The 24,139-nt window shown below is 37.8% G+C and overlaps 3 protein-coding genes and 1 long non-coding RNA gene across 5 annotated transcripts in view; 2 read left to right on the forward strand and 2 right to left on the reverse strand.

Annotated features, from left to right (window-relative positions):
• Positions 1-3,458, forward strand: part of tcf7l1b (transcription factor 7 like 1b) — a 29,729-nt gene extending 26,271 nt beyond the window's left edge. Inside the window, exons 8-12 of one of the 2 annotated variants that reach the window (XM_041999354.1) lie at positions 1,086-1,229; positions 1,343-1,505; positions 1,595-1,702; positions 1,908-1,959; positions 2,543-3,458. In XM_041999354.1, the coding sequence (XP_041855288.1) occupies positions 1,086-1,229; positions 1,343-1,505; positions 1,595-1,702; positions 1,908-1,959; positions 2,543-3,033 (958 nt within the window). In that variant the 3' untranslated portion in view covers positions 3,034-3,458. The remainder of the gene's footprint in view (positions 1-1,085; positions 1,230-1,342; positions 1,506-1,594; positions 1,703-1,907; positions 1,960-2,542) is intronic. The other variant, XM_041999355.1, reaches the window with a different exon arrangement.
• A 3,945-nt stretch (positions 3,459-7,403) lies between these two features.
• On the forward strand, positions 7,404-10,900 carry tgoln2 (trans-golgi network protein 2). Its single transcript, XM_041999356.1, has 4 exons — positions 7,404-7,596; positions 8,387-8,991; positions 9,628-9,711; positions 9,792-10,900. Exons 1-4 carry the CDS (start codon positions 7,542-7,544, stop codon positions 9,795-9,797), a joined length of 750 nt encoding a protein of 249 aa, XP_041855290.1. The 5' UTR covers positions 7,404-7,541; the 3' UTR covers positions 9,798-10,900.
• Positions 10,901-12,379: 1,479 nt separating this feature from the next.
• zgc:153044 (uncharacterized protein LOC751678 homolog) lies at positions 12,380-14,834 on the reverse strand. The gene has a single exon (XM_042000293.1). It carries the CDS (start codon positions 13,170-13,172, stop codon positions 12,639-12,641), a length of 534 nt encoding a protein of 177 aa, XP_041856227.1. The 5' UTR covers positions 13,173-14,834; the 3' UTR covers positions 12,380-12,638.
• A 4,630-nt stretch (positions 14,835-19,464) lies between these two features.
• LOC121649449 lies at positions 19,465-19,835 on the reverse strand. The gene is made up of 2 exons (XR_006012124.1): positions 19,677-19,835; positions 19,465-19,543 (listed from the first exon to the last, which is right to left on the reverse strand). It is a non-coding gene; the product is annotated as an uncharacterized LOC121649449 (long non-coding RNA).
• Between the last annotated feature and the right edge of the window lie 4,304 nt (positions 19,836-24,139).

Below are 24,139 nucleotides of genomic sequence, written 5' to 3' on the forward strand. Positions count from 1 at the left end.
TGGAAAGATTTGTAACGAGCCTTCCGGTGTTAGTATGAGATGAAATATTCAGAAGGGTCTTTGTGATCAATACCTTGTGTAACTCCATACTTTTATAAACTCACAACAATGAGAAAATCACGTCATGGAAGTTTTTCTTTTCAATTTTTTTTTTTTAGCTGTTAAACGTGTTAAATTTACTGTTCGCAGCAATTCACATCACTTCAGTTATCAATTTCATTTTAAATTGCTTCTAATAAGAAACCTGCTGAGTGGAAACTTGTGCATAATTGTTATATGTCAGGTTTTTTACTTTAAGTAAAATAAAATAATGTAATTACAACAAAGGCGTTATAACACTGTGTGTGTATGAATTTAGTCTAAATGTAGATTAATGTAACTAATACTTTTGTAATATGGAGTTTTGTATTGTGGGGGATTAGTAGGATGTTTGCTAATATACTTTGTCAAAATTTATCATTAAGGGAATATTATGGCACATGTTTTACACAGTATGATTCTTTGAATATGTAGCTTAATTTTACGTTGGTTCTTGCTTTAAGGCAGAACATCTGTTATATTTTGTCTCATGACAGCTTATCACGTTTAAGCACTTCAGTTTTATTTGTTTTTTTTTTATGTTTGACTTAAAGTGTGTGATACAGAGGGATGGAGCTTAATTATTCCATTCCTCCATTACAATGCTCCTTTGTATTAACAATAGGAAATTGAGGGAGACACTTTGTAAAGGTGTTCTGTGTGGACGGCTGTCAGAACATTCTCCATGGTCTGGAACGTGGTAAGACGAGAGGTTTCAGGTGTCACGGCCATGCTGTCACCATGGTAACACCACACTCCACTTTTCATCAGCCGTTGGTGAATAAAGGGGCTTTTGAAAAAGTCTTTATTTGAACAAAACAGTAAGCACGGTGCACATTGTGTGTATGAATTTAGTCTAGACAGAGGCGGTGGGCACAGTGGATTTCACCTGAAGGCTAAGACTGGGCAGTAATCTGCCAAATGAGCCGAACCTTTTCTTGTCAGGTCCGCAGAGGTTTACTGTTAAACCATGGCCACTTAAATGTCGCCTCCTTTCGCCTTCTCAGCTTGGTGTCCAGCCGTTTCTCCCCACACATGGTGACCCCTCCTCCACACAGCCTCCACCAGACTGGCATTCCCCATCCTGCCATCGTCTCACCAGCCATTAAGCAGGAGCCCAGCGGTGACAACATCAGCCCCTCGATGCACGCGTAAGGACAAATAAAAGAGCTGTCAAAACCCGCCTCTGCTCCTGCACGTCATCTTCCCTCGTTTGCTAAAATTTTTTCCTTACTTCCATGTTTTCAATGTTTTTTCGGATTAGCAGGAAGTCGCCTGTTCCTGCCAAAAAAGAAGAGGACAAGAAGCCTCATATCAAGAAGCCTCTGAATGCTTTCATGCTATATATGAAGGAGATGAGAGCCAAAGTGGTGGCAGAGTGCACTCTGAAAGAGAGTGCGGCCATCAATCAGATCCTTGGAAGACGGGTAAGAATCACTAATACAAACATGCATGTGTGTTTGCCACTATATATATCTGTGTGGTGTATTTAACACTCTTTTGTCTTGAAACACAGTGGCATTCTCTGTCAAGAGAGGAACAAGCCAAATACTACGAGCTAGCTAGAAAAGAGAGGCAACTCCACTCGCAGCTCTATCCTGGATGGTCAGCACGAGATAACTATGTGAGTGCTACAGTTCAGTCATCTGGTTTTGCATCATTAAGTAGAACTTAGTAACAGTTTATATCCTGTTAGGTTTGGTGAGATATTACTGTATCACTTAAGTGCAGTAACTGCACTTGTGATCTCATGAAAAGACGTTGTTGAGGTGGTTAACTTCTGCTTAGAAAAACTGTTTTTAACAACACTGTTTTATCCGCCCGTGCAGGGAAAGCGGAAAAAGAGGAAGAGAGAGAATAAACCAGACTCAAAACCAGAGGGTAAGATGTTTTTTTTTTTCCTGACTGGATCTTTTTTTTTTTTGCTTCACAATAAAAAAAGAAAGAAAAACTATAACAACATAAGCTTTATATGTCAACCAAAGTTCACATGTAACCTGAATCTGCAGCTTTGTTCTTTTTTTTCCTTTTTTCAATTAATTCTGTCCTTCATGAGCACTTACTAACTCTCTCCCCCTACTTTATACTTTGACAAGCAGCTTATGAGGTTCAGTGCTAATAGTGGCAGGTATGTTTGTGGTTGTGCAACCAAATGACCACTGTAAATTGCCAAAAATAAAGAAGCTTCCTCATTTACTCCTCACTGCACATTTTGTGTCATGTTATGTTTTCTTCTTTTTTTTTTATCATATATCATACCATTTGAATAACCCATAGTATCCTGTTTTACTCTCTTTGTTACATGTTTACAAGTTGATATGAAAAACCTTCACATCATGTGCGCTTTTTAAATAAACACTCATTCACTTCTGTCAGCTGCAGCATGGTGGGACTTGAACCAGATGTGGAGGTAGCAGCTGATCCATAATTCAGCCTCTTAATTTCTTCTTTGTTTACACCGCAGACTTCTCGATAAGAAGTAAGAAGCAGTGCGTGCAGTACCTGCCGTCAGAGAAGATGTGTGACAGCCCGGCGTCGTCTCATGGAAGCATGCTGGACTCACCGGCCACTCCGTCTGCTGCCTTGGCCTCCCCTGCTGCTCCCGCTGCCACTCACTCCGAACAGGCCCAGCCGTTATCGCTCACCACCAAACCGGAGGGACGCATGCACCACCACTTCTCCCTACCTGGGAAGGTCTCTGGATCCACATCCTCCTCCTCTTCTTCCTCCTCCTCTTCCTCTTCTTCTTCCTCCTCCCAGCCTACTATCTCCATCCCTATTGGTACTTCAGGTAGCCAGTCGAACACACCTATCCTCACCCGGCCTATCCCCTTCACTTCTCTGCACCCCTCTATGCTCTCCCCCTCCTCCCCCTTCCATCAGGCAGCCCTTCACTCCCATCATTCCCTGTTCCAGTCGCAACCCCTCTCCTTGGTTACCAAACCAACTGAATGAATCCGTAAAGGCAATTTTCTCTCATTTATTGTGCTGTATATTGCTTTTCTTTCAAATAGATGTTAGAACAGCCTTTTTTTCTAAATATTGAAAAGGAAGAAATATTATTGGTCAATATTTGACTGCCTCCTTTTCTACATCTCTCAATGAAAACAAAATGTATTTTTTGTAAAGTTTACCGCAGAACTGGGTTCTTTTTGATGCATTTATCCAATGAACTTCTTGTATAAAAGAACCAATGTACATAACGTTTCTTTATAAAAGCAAAAAAAAGAAAAACACATTTTCTTTCTAGCCAAAACCTAATTAATGTTAGTATGAAGTTAAAGTCCTAGTCTTGGCCAATAATTGCAACCCCTTTTTCAATTCACTAGTGTTTGCCCCTTCTTTGACATGTTAAATAAACATTTGAAATTGTTTCTTAAAGAAAATGTCTCTGTCTTCCCTCTGCTCATCTTTTTCATGAGGAAATTTTTTTAACAAGGTAAATGCAGCTTGGATTTATATTGTAAAGTTAATGACCACAACACATAATAAATTGAGAACAGCCTTCTGTAAGTTTATTAGTATTTTAATGTAGTCACTGAAATAGAAAAACCGCACACACCTGTGATTTTTATTCATTTGTTTTTCTTAATATATGCCAGCATTGTGCTTCAGTTTTAAATGGGGAACATCTTTATAAAAACCTTGTTGATGGTGGCGATGAATTTAATGTTTAATAAAGCAAAATTAGGTTAACCACATTGGAAAATGAGCTTTAGAACCAGCAGGGTAACAGAATTTCAAGCCTAAAAATAAATGCAAATAAAAAAATTATAAACATCTGCTCCTTCTTGCAGTGTAGTGTTCCACAACAATGAATAAAAAGCAGGTCAACCCCATCCCAGCACAGCGAACCCTGCTCGGGTTCCCTGTTCCTTTTGCTCTTTTACTGCATCTTTATTCACCGTTTGGCACACTGCTTAGGCTTTAATTAACTCAGAGGTAATGGGATGGAGCCCTTGGGACCTCATTAGGCATTTCAATTAGTGAAAAATACACAAGGTAGGTTACAGTTTTTGGTGGCTTTTGAGATTTCGAGTAGTGCCAGGGATGGACCAGTTATGTGGGGAACTGGCCTGAACGAACGCACTGACAACCATCCACCTACTGATCTAGAGAGTTTACCTACAGGGAGATGTATAGAGCTGACTAACTGGACATTAGTTGTTCAGTTGTATATAATTAAGAGTTACGATTCCATTTACAGTCAGTGTTAATTGATTTGAAACACCGACAGTGGATGGTTTTGAAATTGCCAAGTAGGTAGGAATGACTCCAATCAAATGTAGATATTAGTTATCATTTAAGTACTGTTAAAGGTTCGTGACACAACCAGTGGCCAGTGACACAAATGAGCTCTGTCTGATTCGTCTATTAAAATCATGAAGGATGGACTAAGGATGTATTTCTGTATCGGCCCTAAACATAGGCACCAAACTGTCCGCCCTGCTCTGTTTTAAGCAGTCATTAGCCATAATAAGTCTTTGCTTGTTTGCCACCCTGTCTTACATCATTCCAGGCACAAGTCACAGTCCCTGGTGCCACAGCTGCCTACTCCGAGCCACTTCACCAATCCATCAGTAGAATTACAGGTAATGAGTTGTCAAAACAGCCAGCAAATCCATCTCCTCGAGGCCATACGTCAGGTGAAATGTTCATTTCTCCCAAGACTGTGCCTTTATTGTTAAAACTCAATCCTCATACCTGCATCTGCTTATTTATCTTTTCTTCTTTTCGAAGAGAATACCATGAAAGCTAAAAGATGACTGGCACAACCAAATTTACTTCTTCAAGAAAAATTTAAATGGAATTCAGGCCGAAGTGTTTAGTTTGGGTAACACGCTTTGCTCAAAATGTAACACGTTTATGTTTATCTGGGTGTTCCCGCATTCAACATCTGCCATGTAAGTGCAGGGTCAGAGTTAATACATGTTAATTTTTGCTCATTAAATTCCTCCAATCTCTTGCCAAGGTTCTTTTTTTGGTCTTCCCTTTGATCTTGAATTTATTCCAGGTTAACCATTTCATATCACACGGGTAAAAATGCTCCTAGATCTGAGCACGCATAGACACACAGGCAACAGTCACTTTATCCTTATTGTATGTATTGATAAAGATGCTTTAATGTCACTTTGTCCAGATTAACGCATGACTGTAATTAGAATTGATCCTATATCAGCCATTGACTCTGTGACCTTATGTTCCCATTAACAACAGGATGCTGTTGCTAGCTTCACCTGTGGTTTCCTAAAGTGATATTAATTGATTGTTTCTGTCACATTCACTGAGCTTAGCAAGACTCAGCTGGTGCCTTTGTGAGGACAGGTATGGCCGGCTGTGAGCTTAAGAACCTCCTTAATGTTTTATTCATACCCGTTTGACCTTAAAGATGGAAATGCAAATAGGTGTCAAGAATGAGAGGGATCATTGGTATATTCAAATGTCAAATAGCCTGCCACAATTAAAACATATTCATTACAAGAACCCACAGGTCTCCCACACCCAGCTGAGATGTAAAACACCTCCAATTAGCATTTAGATCATTATCTCATCTCTACAGCTACTGCACATCTTAAATTGTAATGTCTGTCAGAGTTATTATAGAGAGAGACATTAAGATTGATATTGTATTTTTAAGAATCAATACTGCTCCATTCTAGTTAGGATTATTAGGATTTTTATAGGACAGTATAGCTGACATTTTTAGATTTAGGTTTTTGCGTACACTCTTGCAGAAATTACACAATGGAAAAGATTATATTGATTGCTGTTTTTGTTAAAAATAAATTAATCAAAATAACTTGCAGTGTATGCCAATACTGCCATCTGCTGATAAGGTCATATATTGACATAACCAACTAATGGAAGAAAAAAAAAAAAAAAAAAAAATTAAACTTTTGAAAGATTTTCATAGAGCATTTTTATAAAGCACATGTAAAACACAAGAGTTATATTTATTATCAAATATTCTATGTATGATCAATTTTTTAAAATAATATTCTTGTACAACAAAATATATAATCTCTGACTCATAAGGAAAAAAATGCAATCATGAGCCAATATTTTGAATATTTTGTTGATTCTCATGTGGATTTTAATACAAATTAAATTCTTTGACCCATAGATTTAATTGCTGATAAATAATGTTTACTGGCTATGCAACTGAGACACGTGTATGTCTTTCCAGAAGAAACGCTTTAACGGTCTTTGCTCTGTAGCAAGATGTATTCTTAACGTGACAAAATTGTTTCAGCATTGCCAAATCACTTTTTAACTGATGGAATGAGAAATATGTAAAATATTTCAATGACTTGTGTGTTTAATGTAGAGCTAATGAATGCCACTCCCCTGGTTGTTTAAAACGAACTCTCTTAACTGCACATTCATCTACGTATAGAGCATCTACAGATTTATTGAATAAGTCATTTAATGAATACAACATGTCTATTGTATTAAATATGATATTTTAGAATGTCTTGATTCGGTTCTTTAAATGGGACATAAAATGGAAAATGAACTTTTTTTCTCTCTTTTGCTTATTTAGATATTTATATTATATTATATTATATTATATTATATTATATTATATTATATTATATTATATTATATTATTTTATATTATATTATATTAGATATGCTTTTATTCATCCCTCATTGGGGAAATTTGGTGTTGCAGATAGCTGCATAGTATACACAGTATACATCAAACCAAAATAGAAAACACACACACACACGCAAACACACACACACACACACACACACACACACACACACACACACACACACACACACACACACACACACACACACACACACACACACACACACACCTATATTTACATATATATACAAACCAAAGATAATAGTGCAAGGGAGAAAAGATCTTTTGTCACTACCATCTCAAAAACTCAGAAAAAACACAACTCTTGCATTTTATGAGAGGCCGACTTAAATACATGAGTAAATTAATAAAAGAAATGGGAGCTGCTGCAGAATGGATGCAGATAGAATTTCACTGATATTCTAATAAGACTTCAGGAAATTATCTTATTAAAGCCAGAGCCTTGATAAGACTACATAAAAAGATTAAAAGATTTTCATATTGTACTCTGGCTAGATAAGAATAACTAATGATCTTGAAATCTAATTGTTTCATATCCTTTGGTGTAAATGTATAGCAAACAAATATATAAGTAAATACAATGTAGTCAGGTCACCTTAGCAGAAGCGGTTCTTTTCTTGAGCTGGAATATCAACTTTTAACCTTTAGAGGGCAGCAAACTGCACTTCTGTGTTTACGATAGTAGAAGAAGAAGCAGTTCGTACACGGAAGCAGAGCAGGAGTTGTGAAACCCTCCGATCTGTCGACTTCTGTTTGTCAATGCGGATTACGCCTCGAGTTGAAAGGAGCGATTAATTTAGACAGATTTAGGCTTCGTCGGTGTGCGTATCCAGAGGACACAATGAAAGTAGCTTTTCTGGCACTTTCCATATTTCTGTGCTGCTGCCTGGTCACAGGTAAATACAGCTTTGTATCGTTTTAATTAGCCTTTCATTGTTGTAAGAACCACAGCGTTTTCTGTAATTCATGTTAGCTCATTTAGCTAGTAACCAACAGTTATATTTTAGGAGCAACACTTCCTGTAATCGTTTAATGTCCATTTATCATTGAATTAATATTAGTTTAATTCTAGAGCACTACCAGTAGACAACGTAATTGGAAAAATACACTATTAAAAACACAACAAAACACACCTGTAACTATAGGCATGTCAACTGTCAGTGACATGAGGCCTGGGTCGGCTGGTCCTTAACTTAGCCTGTTTGGTAATCCAGCCTTAGGCTGAAAATCTTAGCTACAGTGTACATCATATTTGTTCATAGCAACACATTTAATGCATTCAAGAGGTATACCTTTTAAAAATCCTGTTAGAGACGCGCTGTAGCTTCTAGACATTTATAGTAAGTATAATGTTTACTTTCTGGCGATATTATCAAAAAAGAACTCAAGAGGAAGTTGCGTGTTATGAGCGATTATTAAGCTTGTAAAACAGACTAGGTTGCATACTTCAAATCTGTTTTCCAGGAAGCAAACACTGTTTCTTGCCTATAGTGTTGTTCCAAGAGCATGTGATCTAATAGTCTAAACTAGAAGTCTTCAACAGGGAGTGCTTGACCTCAGAGGGTCTGCACAAGTGCTGCTGGGGCGTTTTGAATTTTTTTATTTTTTTGTTAAGATAACCTTCCCCCCTTAGATTGATGTTCTCTTGCTTTATTTGTACTTAACTGTTACTTTTCTTATTCACAGTGCAAATGCGACCCAATCAGAAATCAACAGACCCACCAACAAAGACCCAAAATGTGACAGAATCACCTAAAGATCCTACAGATAATCAGCCTGGAAAGTCTACACAGTCTGAAGTAAAAACCACTAAGAAACCAGCAGACCCACCAACAAAGGCCCAAAATGTGACAGAATCACCTAAAGATCCCACAGATAGTCAGCCTGGAAAGTCTACACAGTCTGAAGTAAAAACCACTAAGAAACCAGCAGACCCACCAACAAAGGCCCAAAATGTGACAGAATCACCTAAAGATCCCACAGATAGTCAGCCTGGAAATTCTACACAGTCTGAAGTAAACACCACTAAGAAACCAGCAGACCCACCAACAAAGGCCCAAAATGTGACAGAATCACCTAAAGATCCTACAGATAATCAGCCTGGAAAGTCTGCACAGTCTGAAGTAGATGCCAGTAAGGAACCTGGTGGCAATGCCAGTGAAGATATGACTGAAAACCAAGAACATTCAAATGAAATCGTGGAGGAGGAAAGCGGTCATTTCTTTGCTTACCTTGTTTCCACTGCTGTGTTGGTGGCAGTGCTTTACATCGCTCACCACAACAAGCGCAAGGTACTTAAAGCGTCCTTTCTAAACATTTTACAAGCATTCTTGTATTTTTGGTTCATATGCTCATGAAAATAAGGACAAAAGAAATCTCACGAAACTCAAAATTTACAAGGCTAGTTTTGTTGCAGACTTGTCTCCATTATGTACACTGAAATAATTGGATTTACTAAACAGCTTAATGGTTAAGTGCAAACAAAATGTATAAAAAAATAAAACATTTCCTACTCAAAACTATCTTAAAGGGATTATTTAGCATTTTAGAAAATGTGCTTATTTGTTTTGTTCCAAATGAGACAATCAATGCCACCGTGAGATAGAGCATCTAGTGTGTAGTTGGTTAGGTTAGAAACAGGAAACCGGAGCAAAATCCCATTTAGTAACAAGTATACAGCACAGTAAGCTACTCTTTGTAGAGCAAAATGAAGCTTGCTAGCTCCAGGTGGTAGCTTTATATTCACTGCATTGATTTGAGAAATTTCTCTCTGAGCTTTCAAAGATTTACATTCCCCCTCTTAGTGGCCTGTTAATGATTACTAATCATATATATATATATATATATATATATATATATATATATATATATATATATATATATTATACTTATTTATTTATGTTTATTGGTTTGTTTGTCTCTTCCAGATAATAGCCTTTGTTTTGGAAGGAAAGAAAACCAGATCCACACGCCGGCCTAAATCCTCAGACTACCAGAAGCTGGAACAGCATGCAAGTTTCAGATATATATAAAAAATCATAAGTTTTTCATGGCATATTTTGTGACCTTAAATGTTTTTGTTGTCTTCCAGCTGTGATCTCATTCAGCAGCAAGCTCTAAAGTCATTGGCTGGAGAAGCTGAACATGCTGTTGCTTGAGAAGGGCAGTGGATACTCGTGTTGGATGTCTTTGGTGTACATTACATTAAGTTCACCCTGTGTTAAATGGACATTTTGGTCTTTCGTACCTTTAGATGTTTATTGCATGACTATGCAGATGACACTGTTGCCTTATTGAGACAGTTAGAGAAATGAAGGAAAAGTAAGCATGCAGTTTTTGCACTTCGTGTTTCCACTTATAAGGCAATCTGGCCAGCCTAAGCTCCTGACTCAGGATATTTCTGTAGCTAAGAAGCTGTTTTGATTGCTGTCTTGTGAAGAGCAGTAGAAATTGCAATGTGTACTTAAATAAGCCATGTTAGTGTAATTTATTTCTGTAAATGCATATTGATTTATCAACAACTGTGTTCTGAAAAAGTCAGTGTGTTGTCATTAGCGTTGTTATTTTTCTGTATAGTTGCCCAAAATGTCTGGACAGTTAGTCCCATTTTTGCTTCAATTATTTTAATTTGAACCACTTCATGTGTTGGAACTCCAATCTTAAATGTTAAATATTTCTGTGAGAGGTCGTTGCTTTGACTGCTAGGAGTGCACTATTAGTATGAAATAGCTTTTTATGGAAATGACCACTAATAGACAAGATTTAACATATGAAATGTTTCTCATGAATAGATGTGCGTTTATGTTCAGAGATGACTGAACTGTGCCAAATTGTGAATTATTACTGTGTCTCAGTTTGTGGCTATTGTGTCGTGCCTGTTTCTGTTAAATTTATTCTTGAAGATGGTGGACAAAGAGCTGGATCTGTAAAAATAAACTGAACCTTCCTGCTTCTTGGCAAGACTAAGTCTATATTATGTAAAACTGTGTGTGTGTATATATATATATATATATATATATATATATATATATACACGCACTTTTTACATATATATAAAAATTCTACAAATGCAATGGGCATATTTGATGATTGAGTTTTAAACATTTTTGTTGTATTTGCTTTAATTTTTTGGGAGTGACTAAACATTGCACATGCTGAATGGTTGAGGCTTATCCTTAAATAAAAGAGCTTTCTACTTTTTCTCATGTGAATTGAATTTTGCTTAAGTGCTTATAAATTCACAGCTGCTGTAGTGATTTAAAGTCCAAATTATGTAGGGATATAATGAGGCAGAAGCAATGCAACACTGGACGGATCAGTGTTAACATCACCTGCTTTTTGGGAGTCAAGTCTTAACACCTTGAACGCATTGGGGCGTAGAATTGGGTAGGAAATGTCGCTGCCATCATGAAGTCCCAACTTCTCCCTGCCACCTTCCATCATACAAACAGCTGTGTTTAAGTTCCGCCTTAGAACCCATTTCGCAGTTCTGATTGGCTCTGCGCTTTTGTTTCTTGCTAACGTGATTAGCTGTCCCTGCTGTCACTCATTCTTTTAAAAACGCTAGGTGCGCTAGCATGAGCGGAGCTTACGGGGGTTCGCGGTTGTGTCGACAAATGTCAGGAACAAAGAAAAGGAAGGCAGACATCAGGAGTAATTTTAGAATGAGTCAACAAAAGTGTTTAAGTCACAAAGAACTTATTACTGAGTCATTAATGGCAATGACAGTCACACAACTGTGTTTTTAAAGCAAACATTGTGTTATTTTGTCAGGTGACAGAGTCAAACTTGCCAGGCAATTCAGAGGAGGTAATGCAGATAGGCAGGGACACGGTCAGGGCAGCAGGTAAGCTTTACTAGCCTATAAGTAATTCAAACTTAACCCCTCATTATAATATGGTTGAGGAAGTGTTTACCTGGCCATAACATTCTATTGTACAAACTATAAGATATTTTTGTTTGATACTGATCCCGTCAAAAATAGGACCACCAATGAAACATTTTTTTTAAATTAAAAACAATAATAATGATGTAAACATTAACATTCCCTCCAATATTCCAAATTATATGCAACTGCAAGGAGTCAAAATGACTGCATGGATTTTTTTTCAAATTATTACAAGTAGGCTAAATGAAAGTAGATGAATGTCTTCAAAGTATAACATTACAGTAACAATTTATTAAGGTGATTCTATTTAGTAAGAAAAATAAAAAATCTTTATGCTGATCACTAAATAGAACGTTTTAGATTATACAATTTTAGCTGGTTAGATTTTCTTTTGTTTTAAATGACATATTGCAAACAAACATGGAAATATATAGATATATCTATATCTATATACATCTTTCAGGGTCCTCTGGGCCGTGTTTATGTCCTTAGCAATGTCAAGACCAAACCTACACCCTTAACATGAGGTCTTTCTATATATATATATATATATAAAAAAAAAACTTTTCCTTGTTAATGTTACTTCATTGCACAAATTAAGGCATAATTTTATGCTAGAAAGCAGTTTTTAATTCAGATTAAACCATTTTTTATTCTGTGCTCCACAAACAGTTTAGGGAAAGATGTGTGATTTCATTAGCTTAAGTTTAAAGCCAAATTAGGCCCAAGTGGAAACCTAAAATTGTCACATGTTGAACCCCTAACCATATATTTTACAGAGAAAATACACAACAATAAGCAAATGTTTTTTTTAATGGAAAAAAAGCACACATAAACAAATTAATATACATGGGTACTTTTGAACATCTTCTAACTTGGAGAAGATTTTTAGATACAATTATAAACTTTATGAAATTCCCACACTGCTCACTATGAGGCTATTGAAGCTCCGAGGGGACACATTCCTGTCATTCCTTGACAATGAAGTTGCTTATGGATAACGCGAGCAGACGTCAGCACAATTTATTATCAATACACACAAATGTCTCTTCACAGAGGCACCATATTCCGGGTCTCCTCTTCATAAATGTCAGGTATCTCTCCTATGCAAGAGGACACCATGCGGACAGAGTTGCATCCACGAAGCTGCGTCTCATACTGGACGAGCTGCTTCCAGAACCCATTATTCGGCCTCACAATGGGACGACAGTTCTTCACCCAGTTGTGGGCCTCCAAGAGGGTCGCCCCGCGGTGCTTCATCAAGTAAGCCATGCACAGGGCGGCGGAGCGGCTCACACCGGCGTTACAGTGCACCAACGTGCGGCCGCGGCGCTCAGCTGTAACCTGTATTGTGTCTGCGACATCGTCAAAGTGGTCCCTGAGAGGAGACCACGGGGAGTCAGAGACCGGGATGTGGATGTACTCTATCCCCGGAGGAGGAGAGCAGCTTTTGGTCTCAGTAACGTTGATGATGCAGGTTATGCCGTTCATCGTCACCTGGCAAGGGTCGTTAGCCGCTCTGACATTACTCAGATAGAGATGTTCGGTGATTCGGCACAAGCCTGACAAACCCGACAGATGCATAAATGCCAAGAAACCTCACCGTTGTTTCGTTTCTTGCGTTGCAGAATTGCGCCAATGAAACATACAAACCATATTGAAACAGTCAGAAGTATGGCAGCCGAAGAAGGCCAATTTTGTGTGAGCGCAAATGCTTGTCGCCCCCAGCTGGATGTTGTTTTTAGCATCAGCAATTCATTGTAAGAAGAAAGATATTAAGATTTTAATTTTCAGTGTCAAAACTGAGCTATAACAACAAATGTGTTGCTGGCCCATGCTGTACATTTGCATTAATAAGTCAAAATCAGCAGATGGAGGTGCATAAAATTGGCTGTTTGTGGCCTGATTGTTGAGAAGATTAACACTGGACCCATCAGATCAATCTATCACCTGCACATAAAGCACCATTAGACCATAAATAATAAAATTAGAAATAGTGGCTTACATCACAAGTGGTGTAGATTGGACTGTTACATTTCATTTATGCTTGATCCATATCACAAAATGCACACAACAGCCATATTGTCTCTTTTAAAAATTTTAGAGATAGAATAAGATATGTTTTTTTTATGGAAGCTAGTGCCTTGTGAAGCTCGTTTACTGTGCTCTGTCGCCAGTGTGAAGGGCTAGTCTGCTGTACAGTCACTGTAATAACCCCCAGAAAATTCACACCTTCCTCTTCTTTTTGTCTCCCTCTTTTTATTTATTTATTTTCGTGCAGTTATTTTTCTTTCTTTACTAAAACAGAACTTACAGAAACTCTTTTGCACGTTTTGTGAAGCTGCTCTCAGTTTTCCTCAACATATCTGTTTTGGTTTATTGTTACAGTATTCTGTATTTTCTCAGCTTATTAAATTTCATTCAGCTGCTCTACTGCAGAGACTTTAACGGCAGCTTACACTTTTCCTGCGCTTGTATTTTGAGTAGATTTATCATTATTTTATTTACAGATCTTCTATCTATGTTAAGACAAATGGTGAAATGGTGAAATTTCTTTGGATATGATAATCTTGAAGTGAGTCTTACTTGGCCAAGACAAGAAGCAGAACGAAATAAATGTTATTTAGCTGGAAAAAAAATCGGTTGATGATTAAGACAGACAAATAACATTAAGTTGCGGCACATATATGTGGTGCGTCTTGATTGGAGGTGGTTGCAGTGCTTTAACTGGTGGTGCCTGCACACGGTTCTCGGTTGCCCAGGAAACACAGATGGTGGATAAAGGGGGCGCATACAAAGGACCATAAACCTGTGGCAGCAGCTGGAGACCGAGACCGCTGATTAATTGAGGTATGCGCAGCTCCACAATCAAAGAAGCCACTGTTGTCTTTAATATCTTCAGGTTATTTCTTTTGTGTCGCGGCTTCCGTGTCCACTTTATCTCGCTTTCCCTGAACTAGACTCCCCGTCAGTGCGCAGCTGTTGTTGGCACTCCCACATCTGCTTGTCTCCGCTCGGCAGCCATGAACAGGACGCTCAGCGTTAATGGACTCTGTCCGAGGAGCGACCAATCTTCCACCGCAGGCACAATCACTGAGATCAGTCGATGGGTAGAAACATGTCGAGCGTCTTGCCCCTTAGGATGGAAGAAGGAGGAGGAAAAGACGAAGAAGCGGCGAGGTTTTCGCATATGATGCTGTGGTACAGGTGCGTGGAACCTGCGGTAAGGAGAAAAAAAATCAGAATTCCAATTATATTCTTATTTATTCAACTTTTTTTTTTATTACCGCGATAATAAAACTCTTTCAATTAGACTGAGACTGACTGTTAGATTTTTTTTATCCACATATTTCCTTAATGCAGAGGAGGGCCTGCAATTCTTTTCCCAATCCAGCAACCGTGGAGGGTTTATGTAGATACGGTTATTTACAGTAAAGCTATTTCTGATGTTGCTGTAGGCATTGCTGCATAAACAGTAAACAAAGACCTGCCTAGTCTGTCATAAGCAGGCGTAAGCACAACACAATCTGTTCTCACCATACCATTTGATTTGATTTTCCAAAGCTGTTCTTATGCTATTATAACACAAAGTATGACACTACAACAAAAATGTGAAGTAAATAGGTTCCATCAACACAAACTGAAGTACATTTATCTGGATTTGGTTTCTAGGTAACTATGTGGTGAGTGTTGCATGGATTGGATTCATCTCCAGAGCAGCTGACAGGACATCAACCTGGACCCTGGGATGATCCAACAGCAGGACAGGTTATGTGTACAGGCTGGATTGTCTATGTTAAAATCATCAGGAAATTATTTATTTATTGTTTAAAATTGATTAGAAAATATCATATGTTATCTCTGAAGTAATGTGAACGAGTTTTACTTGTTTCAGTTGAAACAGAAAGAAGTAAGGCAAAATGATAAATTGCAAAAAGCCCGATCCCTTTAGACATGCTGGGAACACAGTTGAGTTGTGTCCCACTTTTCTGCTGCTTTGTGTTATGTGTTCCTCTCCAGTTACACTGATGGAAAAGCAGACTGGGGCTTGACAGGACCTCATTGTACCTCTGGTGGGATCACTTCATCGCCTTTTGCTGTGCTGCTTTCAGTGACTGGTACAGGGTCTATCAGATTTACACCACTGTGACTTTTATTTCCCTCATATTCACTTTACACTCCACCCTGTGACTAGTTATATAAGTCTAGATGAATATAAACTGCAGAGCCAGTTTTTATGGACTCTGTTTCTCTCTAGCCCTCATGCAGCATCCGTCTATGTGTTTGTGTTTAGCTTCTGAGCGGGTAGAAGAAGCAGATAAATGGCAAACTGGTTAGTTGTTTGTTAAATCACTGACATATTTTTCATTTTAAGCTGCTCTCCAGGATTGAAGTTGAGAAGGTAGATAAACCAACCTCAATGCAGACCATGATGAAATCTGATTAGCATAATCTGCTTCTCAGATTCAACTTTATGCCAGATTATCCCCCCAAAAAATATTTTGCATATTAGAGCAAAATAAGGTTATATATTTTAAGAGCATATTTAGTAAAAAAGACCAACAGGAAAATGTTTGTTTGGTTTTGAAAAGGTAACAAAAACAATCATTCACTGTAACTGCATGTTTCTCTTGCAGTGACTGACGCATGGTGCCATTTCTGCCGTCCTGCAGTTTCAAAAGGAAGAAAATCCATCTTACAGTGTTTCCCCACCAAGACACAGCTTCTGCTGCTTCTGTGTATGAGAGGAAAGAGATAATAATGCTGCCAATGCTTTGTAGCCATTGTCCTTGTGATCAGATTTAACAAGAGGATATTTTTTGAAAGGTACTCAGTCATTTGCTGCAGAGCTGTTTGTATGTCTTGTACCTTTATCCTCTCCCTGTTACATTTTTATACTAAAAATGGGCTGTTGCCATTGAGCAATTGTTTTGTTCAGATGACCTCTCTACTCTTTTACAAGTTACTATTTTGAACAATTTGACCACTTCTCCCTGTATAAGACAAACTTCACTAGAAGTTGTGTTTCACCAACGCTATCTTTAGTCTGTTTTTCAATGAAAACTAGCACGTAACAATGCCAGATCCAGACCTGGAAGAGCTTGTCTAAAGACAAAAATATTATGTTGGAGAGTGTGTGAGAGTGACTGGTTTTCTCGCCTTCTAATGATGTGTAATTTACACATTTTTGTTTGCTGTGAAACCGCTTATGTTCAGTGAGATACCGACTATTTTTATTCTCCAATTCACAACATGTTTTGTAGTGTGTTTGTGTATGTGTTGCGTGTGAGGGTGTCTGTGTGAGTGCATGTGTGTCTATGCATGTGCTCCATTTGTGATGGGTTTGTACTCGTATGTGTGCATGCGTGTCACATTACGTTGGATAAAATGTATCTGTAATGGGCCTGCAGCTAGAGCTTCAATTCTTTCAGTCACTGAATGTACCAGATAAGGGACAAAACGTTATTTACTGATGATTCTTAGCATTTGTTACAACCTCATTGAAGCAGAAGTTACACTTGTGATTTCAAGGATGTCATTAGAAATTAGGGGTGTGCAGTTTTCTAAATGATGCCTGCTACCATAAATTAAACTGTCCTAATGCCAGCAACTCCATCATTTAACACTTAAGCAAAATTACAGCAAATGCTAATAATTATGTGTAAATAGCCTTTTACCCAGGTCTGGTTTGTACTAACAGTATCTGACTAATATCTAACTACTAATGTCTGCTAACAGTTGAAGGATTACTAACCTGTGTTAAGAATGTTGATGGCTTGCATTTCTAACCCCTGACTAACCCTCTGAGGCACACACTCCTCTTACATGATCCTGCAATCCTTCTTGTAGAAATGCCTGTTTAGATGAATTATTCAAGAGGAAAGCAACCGAAAGACGTGTTGGAATGAGCATGTGAAGAAGGGTTTCAGGGGCTGGGAAAGTTATTAACCACAGAGGGAAAAACAGCTGGTGACAAAACTGACTGAGTTGACCACATACTGAATAATAATGTGTGTATAACAATTTACATAAATTCTAAGTCCGGCTTAATCTCAAAAAATGAAGTCACATCCTTTAGGAACGAGTTTATTGTCTCTGAACATGCTCTGTGTGGTCAACCTCTGGAGATGAGTGCCTGGCTTGCTGTCACCACAGGAAGTGCAGAGTGACATCAGCCACGCAAACCTCAGCTCTAATACTAACCCTTTCTGGTGTTTATACTAACCATGGCGAGCCTGTAAAGGTTCACCTGTTAGTCCCACTAACATCTCGCTGTTGTTTGATTAGCTCTAAGAAGACTAAGCATGCCTTGTAGAACTAGTGATGTTCATTAGGTTGCATCACATGGAGGCATTTGTCCAAAACATCTTCCAGTAGAACACGTTTGTGTTATTAATTGCTGGGTACTCCAACAAGGAACAAAACAAGTTTTGTCTCCTAAAACAGCACTCCTAGTTAACAGTTACTAACTTTCAGAAGCACTCTGCCAACTAACAAACTAACCTACTAATAAACTAACAAAAACTAACTACAATAACTAACTATGTGAGAATCAGTAAAGCACTCAGAAACTGAGGTGCTGCATCACTTATTGAATGTTTCTAAAACTTAATGACTTGCTTGAATGTGTGTTTGTGAAGGAAGTGTGTGTGTTCGAGGGAATGAAGTTTCTAGTCAAACAAGTCAGCGTCGGCTTTTGTTTTTGTCAACAATTATTGTGCATAGCAATGCAGATTATATCCCTCAGAGTAATTAAGGCATGTCACTACATTTAAAAACATTATTTAACCTTTATTTATACAGGCTTACCCATACATAAACCAAGGTGAACTTCAGAGTATGTTTAATATACAGCATTGAGCCTTGAATGTCTCAAATCAAACACTCTCAAATACAAGAAATGCAAATGGATATGACCATATTTATACTGCCTTGTTTAATTTATCACTTGTCTAAACATTGCACATTTTTATAATCTGTTTTGAAAGAAATAAAGCATTATTTTGGTGAATTGTTTTTTTTTTTGAGCTACATACAGGAAAAATATAATGGATGCAGGGAACAAACTGTCCACAACAACTTAATTTGAAGCAGAATTCTGTTCGGGAACACATTTTCTGGATTCAAAACATCAGCAGTTCTTTATTTCTTAATGTTAAAGTATAACATTTTGCTCTAACACGGTAAATATAATAAATATAAATACTGTCACAGTATCTGTTAACAGACATTGGTTAGCTAAAGCATCTGAACACACTTACACTTACACACACATTTGTTTAGGCATTTTTATAAAAACACTAGATTGACCTTAATTAACTGTTTAGCCCTAGCTTTAACTAGAATCAGTTCATTCCCAACCACCCTAGTAACCATTACTATAATTTCATGGCTCATATTTAACCGGGACCTTTAGGCCAAACTTTGGTACTAATGAGAAATACGGTCCCTGTAAAGTCAGTGCCACCCTTTAGTAACAGGGTTTCTGTAATTTCTTTTGAAGCCATTTCATTTGTCTTTAGAAAAAAACAAACTGTGCCTTGGATTTAAAGATATTTCAGTATAATTTCCTTAACATGTGTGTTTGTCTGGACATTTTATTCCAAAATGTAAAGAATCCACAGATACAAACAAGTTCTATCATTTGCATGCTTTGTATTTGTTAAATGCACTTAAAAACAGGTAATTGCTGATATAAGAGGATCCCTGTTTGTCACCACTGAATCAGTACAGAAACAAAAGCTGCATGTCAGGAATCTCAGAAGGTTTTCACAGAGTAACAGCAGGGGGCAGCAGATCCTCATCTTGAAGGATGTGGAGTTTTTTTTATTTGTGCAGTATTAGTCCAAGCTACTACTGGCTATTATGTTTTTTACCTGGTATTTCCAATAAGTGAACAGATATCTGTGTATTTGCTATGATTTTACACTAATTATTTAGGATATACAGATCCACTGCTATTAATATGTTTAATTAGGTAATAAGGTTTAATTAAAGCAGGTTTAAATCAGGAGTTTGTCAGTAAAACATTAGCAATGCCAGTGATAAGATTAATGGCTACGTTAATGGATACAAGGTCAGGGGAACTTTCTCTTGTCTTTTTTTTTTTGGGTCGGCAACCAAGTCTGTTGACATTAAATCCACTAGTGTCTCCCCTAGTATGGACAGTGAAGGTGACCAAATTGTTATTGTATTTGTTTATGAGAAAGACAAAAAACTAATTATCTGTTTAAAAATAAGTAATATGGACAATTATGGATATGGCAGTGTCTTCTTCTTCTTCTTCCCCTATTTGTGTCAGACAATCAGGGACCCACTCTGCAACCCTCTTAAGGGCGATGTGATCCAGATGATTGGGGGTTTCCAAAGGTAGGAGTAACAGGCCGGGGTCTTCATGGGTCATGTGGTAATTCACCACAGAGCTTAGAGACCAGAGTCTTAACACACACAAAACCCCTAACAGAATGACGAGACTCCACTTAAAGTCTTAAATATCACACAAAGTCCAGTTCAAAGGCAGGTGTGGTGGAATGAAAACCATTAATCGGCTCAATGATGTCTTCTAGAGAGTTGTTTGTTTTGAAAACACACCAGCGTCCAGGTTTACGGGGACACCACAGACATTTGTGTTTTAGAGACAAAGAAGAAAAACACTGAATGCTGGCAACAAAAATTTCTACAAGTTCTCACTATTTCACCCCAAAAAATTTCCATTTTACTCCTCGTTTGGGTAAAATAAAGAATGTGACAACACTTTTTATATGTCTATGTGATTATGTGTGTGAACTGGAAGCAGCTCTCTGTAACCAGAGTTGCGATTACAGGGACGATGTTGACTGATATAACATTTCACTGCCTCCAACAGAACCTTTTTGGTGAGCTGTAAAATATAGTAAGGAAGAAGGAGAAGACGAAGTGAGCCCAGGAAGTATTTCTCTCTGTGGTGTTGTAATCAACAGTCCTCTGCCCTACACAGTTTAAAATAGTAAATCTGCTCAAAGACAGTTCAAGGTCTGGGTAGAGATTGGTTTTCCTGCCAGCGTATGTTTGTGTGTGTGTGTATTTGAGTGTGTCTCTGCTTTTGTAGTTCAAATAAATACATATGAATCAGGGAATTGTATTGTTGAAGCTTACTAATTTTAAGACACACATCTCATTCCAGCTTTCTTTTGTCAAAAGTAATTTTAACCTCCTGAAATCTAACACCTTCGTATGCAAATGAAGGGTCTAATAAAATTCACCCATGGTCGTCGTGCAGTAAAGCTGTTTTTCTTTTCCGAAAAACTACTTCCTGTTCAAAGGCAGTGCTGAGATTTAATACTTTTCAGTTCAAACTGATCCCAAATAGCCAGAAGGATTTTTAATTGTACACCAAATAGTCATGTCTTAAGAGGATAAAGATTAACCCATATATCATCTATATTTAGCTTATATGTGTAAATGTTAATGATGATTAATGCAAAGGTCTGTCTCGTTGCCACAGATGGATTTAAAAAAATACGCATTGCATTTAAAGTTGAGTTCTGTTTGTTAGATGTAATCTGTGCGATTGTAAAGAAATATCTTGATTTATGAGGTATGTCTATCCAATTTAGTTGCATATCTTTATATCGTAAAGTTTGCCATGGCAAATACACTAAGCTCAGTGGTTGTGGCCAGCGCTATTATTCTGGGCCCCAATAAAAGTATTGGAGAGCAGAAATGGAAGATGAGAGTGGTAAAATTTGGGTCAGGGGTTGTGGGTCTTTAAATGTACAATAGAAGCTTTAACACAAGGGCAGGGGGAGTTCAAGGAAATTGTTTGCAGACTTCTAAAATCTAGCTAATCTCTAGGAACTGTGCAATTACTGTTTTAACCAAGCTGTAAGTTCCTTGCAACGTCCAGTGACTGACATGTCTGATTGTCAGCAGAAATACAAACATGGTTTTACTATTTTAGAAAATCAGAAAGTGCAGGTCAGTGCTTCACTATATGTGACAAAGTTTCTTTTAATGCTTGTTGCAGATTTTAGTAATGCATGTAACGATACAGCCAGTTTCTTTACTTGTTCCATCTGATTCTTGCTTCATGCTACCTTGTTCTGCCTCTGAATGTTTAAACAATCTTCTGTTGAGCTATTCAAGACATGGTCTGCCACCATTAAACTATTTGACACATGATCCATTTGGTCATACCACCCCCCCCCTCCTCTCCATGTCGTTCTTCCATACACTTAGTCCTGTTAATAGTGTGAAAATGGTAATATTAAGTCAGAGACCTGGTAGTTCCTAAATGTCTTCCTTTTCTCTGCCTGCATCAGCCAACATTCAGACACTAGATAAGCGAGCATTCAGAGAGGGCCAATCTGTCCTGCTTGCTGGTGAGTGATGGACAGTAATTAAAAGTTAGCTAATAACCTCTTCACACCTGACATTTCAACAGGGAGGTGCTGGACACCATTATCTACATATAGATTAAACAGTGTAATTGGCAGAGAGATAGGGTTAGGAGGATCGCAGAAGGAAAGGAGGAAAAAAAAAAAGAAAAAAAAAGGCCAGGCCATCGCCAAACCATTAAGCAGAATATCTGAGTGACACTCTGATTTCGCTCCTCTTGCTAATGTAACAGGAATTGAGCTGAACTAAAATGCTAAATGAATGAAGCCTAGCTCAGTGTGGTTATTACCAGGGCAAACATCGGCCATGGAAAATAGCTTTAATTTCATAATAATTGCTAGATGGACGTGACTCATTAGAGACACAATATGAGAGCGAAGAGCGAGGGAGAAGGAGGGGAGGAAAGGAGGACATAAAAACCTCGCCTAAGGATAAATGCGGTTAGTTGGTTTGCTCCATTTGTGCTCCCACACACTGCCTTTTACACAAACTCACTGATAAGTGATAGTATGGACTGAAAATGGAGGGAATTAGCTGCAATGTCATTAACTAAAACATTCCTGAATGAGTTTCTGCAAAGGTTTCAAGTTCCCATAGCTGAACACTTTTACAGCTCCTGCTGGTTTCTTTTCAGCTCTAATAGGCTGTTATACACTGATTATATCATTTCAGTCAAAATTTATAATGACTGCACTAATGAAGTAATATTTTGCTTGAAAAGTAGCCACTTTCCTGGTCTTTGGAAACATCTGTTTTCTCCTATTGTCCAGTCCAGTGTCTACTTAGTGTTTTGCTACTTTTAACTGTTTGATAGCTTATTTTATATATATATATATCTATATATATATATATATATATATATATGTTTTTAGCTTAAATTTCTTTGAGGTAAAGAGATTTTGCTTTAATCTTACCTAGCATTATTAGTCTGGATTGAAAAACCAAAATTTATTATTGATTTCCATGGGGTGCAACATTGGTAAACCAAAAAAGTTTTGGCTTCAACTGGATAGACTTAAGAGGCACTTTGTTTTGTGTCTCAACAGTACTCTGGATACAATCTCATCGTATCAAATCAGCAGAAAACAAGAAAAAGGCTCGGATTGTCTCAATCAAATCAATGACTGTCTGCCCTCACACCATGCTACGACTGTTATTATGTTGTCTGGGAACCCTACTAAAATCCGCAATTTGTTCTCAAGTTTCCTTCAGACTGAAAGAACTTAGCATAGAGCTCATCTATGCTAAGCTCACAGGCAAACAATTAAAATTTACCTTAAACCCTGTCAGCTCACTTCTCTGTGTGTTACTCATTATTATTAATACTCTCTCAAGCTATGGAGGGTCATTTAGTCAAAGTGTAGAGGGCTTTTCATTATTGGCATGTTTTCACCACCTCAAATAGCAGTTTTATGCATCTTGACACAATAGCTTTAACTCAGTAGCTGTGTTGTTGTTGTATTGTTTGCTTGATATAATGAAAGTAATCTTTATTTCAAAATTAGCAGCAGGTTTTCTTCAACACAGAAAGTGTCATGCACACATTTTTAGATTATTTTAATTCATATAACATGTCTCAACTGTGGACGTGCTTTTCTTTTCATTGCAGCTGTTAAAGCTGTTAAAATAATTTACTTGAGATTTCTGGAAAACACTGCCACTATTTCCCATTAGAGGAATCAAAAGTTGGAAAAGAGGTGCACTCTACTCCACTAGATGTCCCCGTTGCTTTAGTCTAGAGGCTACAGTGTTGTGATTGGAGTGTGTATCTAAGCCAATCTGTCCATGAGTTGTCTTTCTAGTCCCTGGGTTCATCCATCATGTCCAGAGGTGCTAGTCTCTTTAAAACCAAACAAGAAAACATTTCTTTTTTCCCCCTGCTTCATCTTTCCTTTTCCCATTCTCATTCTCTACATTTTCCTCCTGTCTCCTTCTCTCTGTCTGTTTCTTTCTGTCCTTCTGCCTTCGATAAAAGGATCACTTTACTGTTTATACAAGAGGATTGGCGTTGTTAACAGGTGTAGGGTAATGGGATACCCATACTGGCAGACGAGCACAGAGAGGGTCGCACCCCTCCTCTTCCCATGCTCACACTCACACCCTCACCAGCCATACTCCTCTGATGGATTGCACCCACCATTCATCTAAATTATGTCACTGGCAATGAGCTATCA

This window comes from Melanotaenia boesemani, chromosome 11 (assembly GCF_017639745.1).
Source record: "Melanotaenia boesemani isolate fMelBoe1 chromosome 11, fMelBoe1.pri, whole genome shotgun sequence".
In the NCBI taxonomy this organism is placed as follows: Eukaryota; Metazoa; Chordata; class Actinopteri; order Atheriniformes; family Melanotaeniidae; genus Melanotaenia; species Melanotaenia boesemani.

Bases quoted from the DNA above. Each gene is read 5' to 3' on its own strand.
- tgoln2 (XM_041999356.1), top strand. From the start codon at position 7,542: ATGAAAGTAGCTTTTCTGGCACTTTCCATATTTCTGTGCTGCTGCCTG. The intron at 7,597-8,386 runs GTAAATACAGCT...TCTTATTCACAG, and splicing joins GTGCTGCTGCCTGGTCACAG to TGCAAATGCGACCCAATCAG. The intron at 8,992-9,627 runs GTACTTAAAGCG...TGTCTCTTCCAG, and splicing joins CTCACCACAACAAGCGCAAG to ATAATAGCCTTTGTTTTGGA.
- zgc:153044 (XM_042000293.1), bottom strand. From the start codon at position 13,172: ATGCATCTGTCGGGTTTGTCAGGCTTGTGCCGAATCACCGAACATCTC.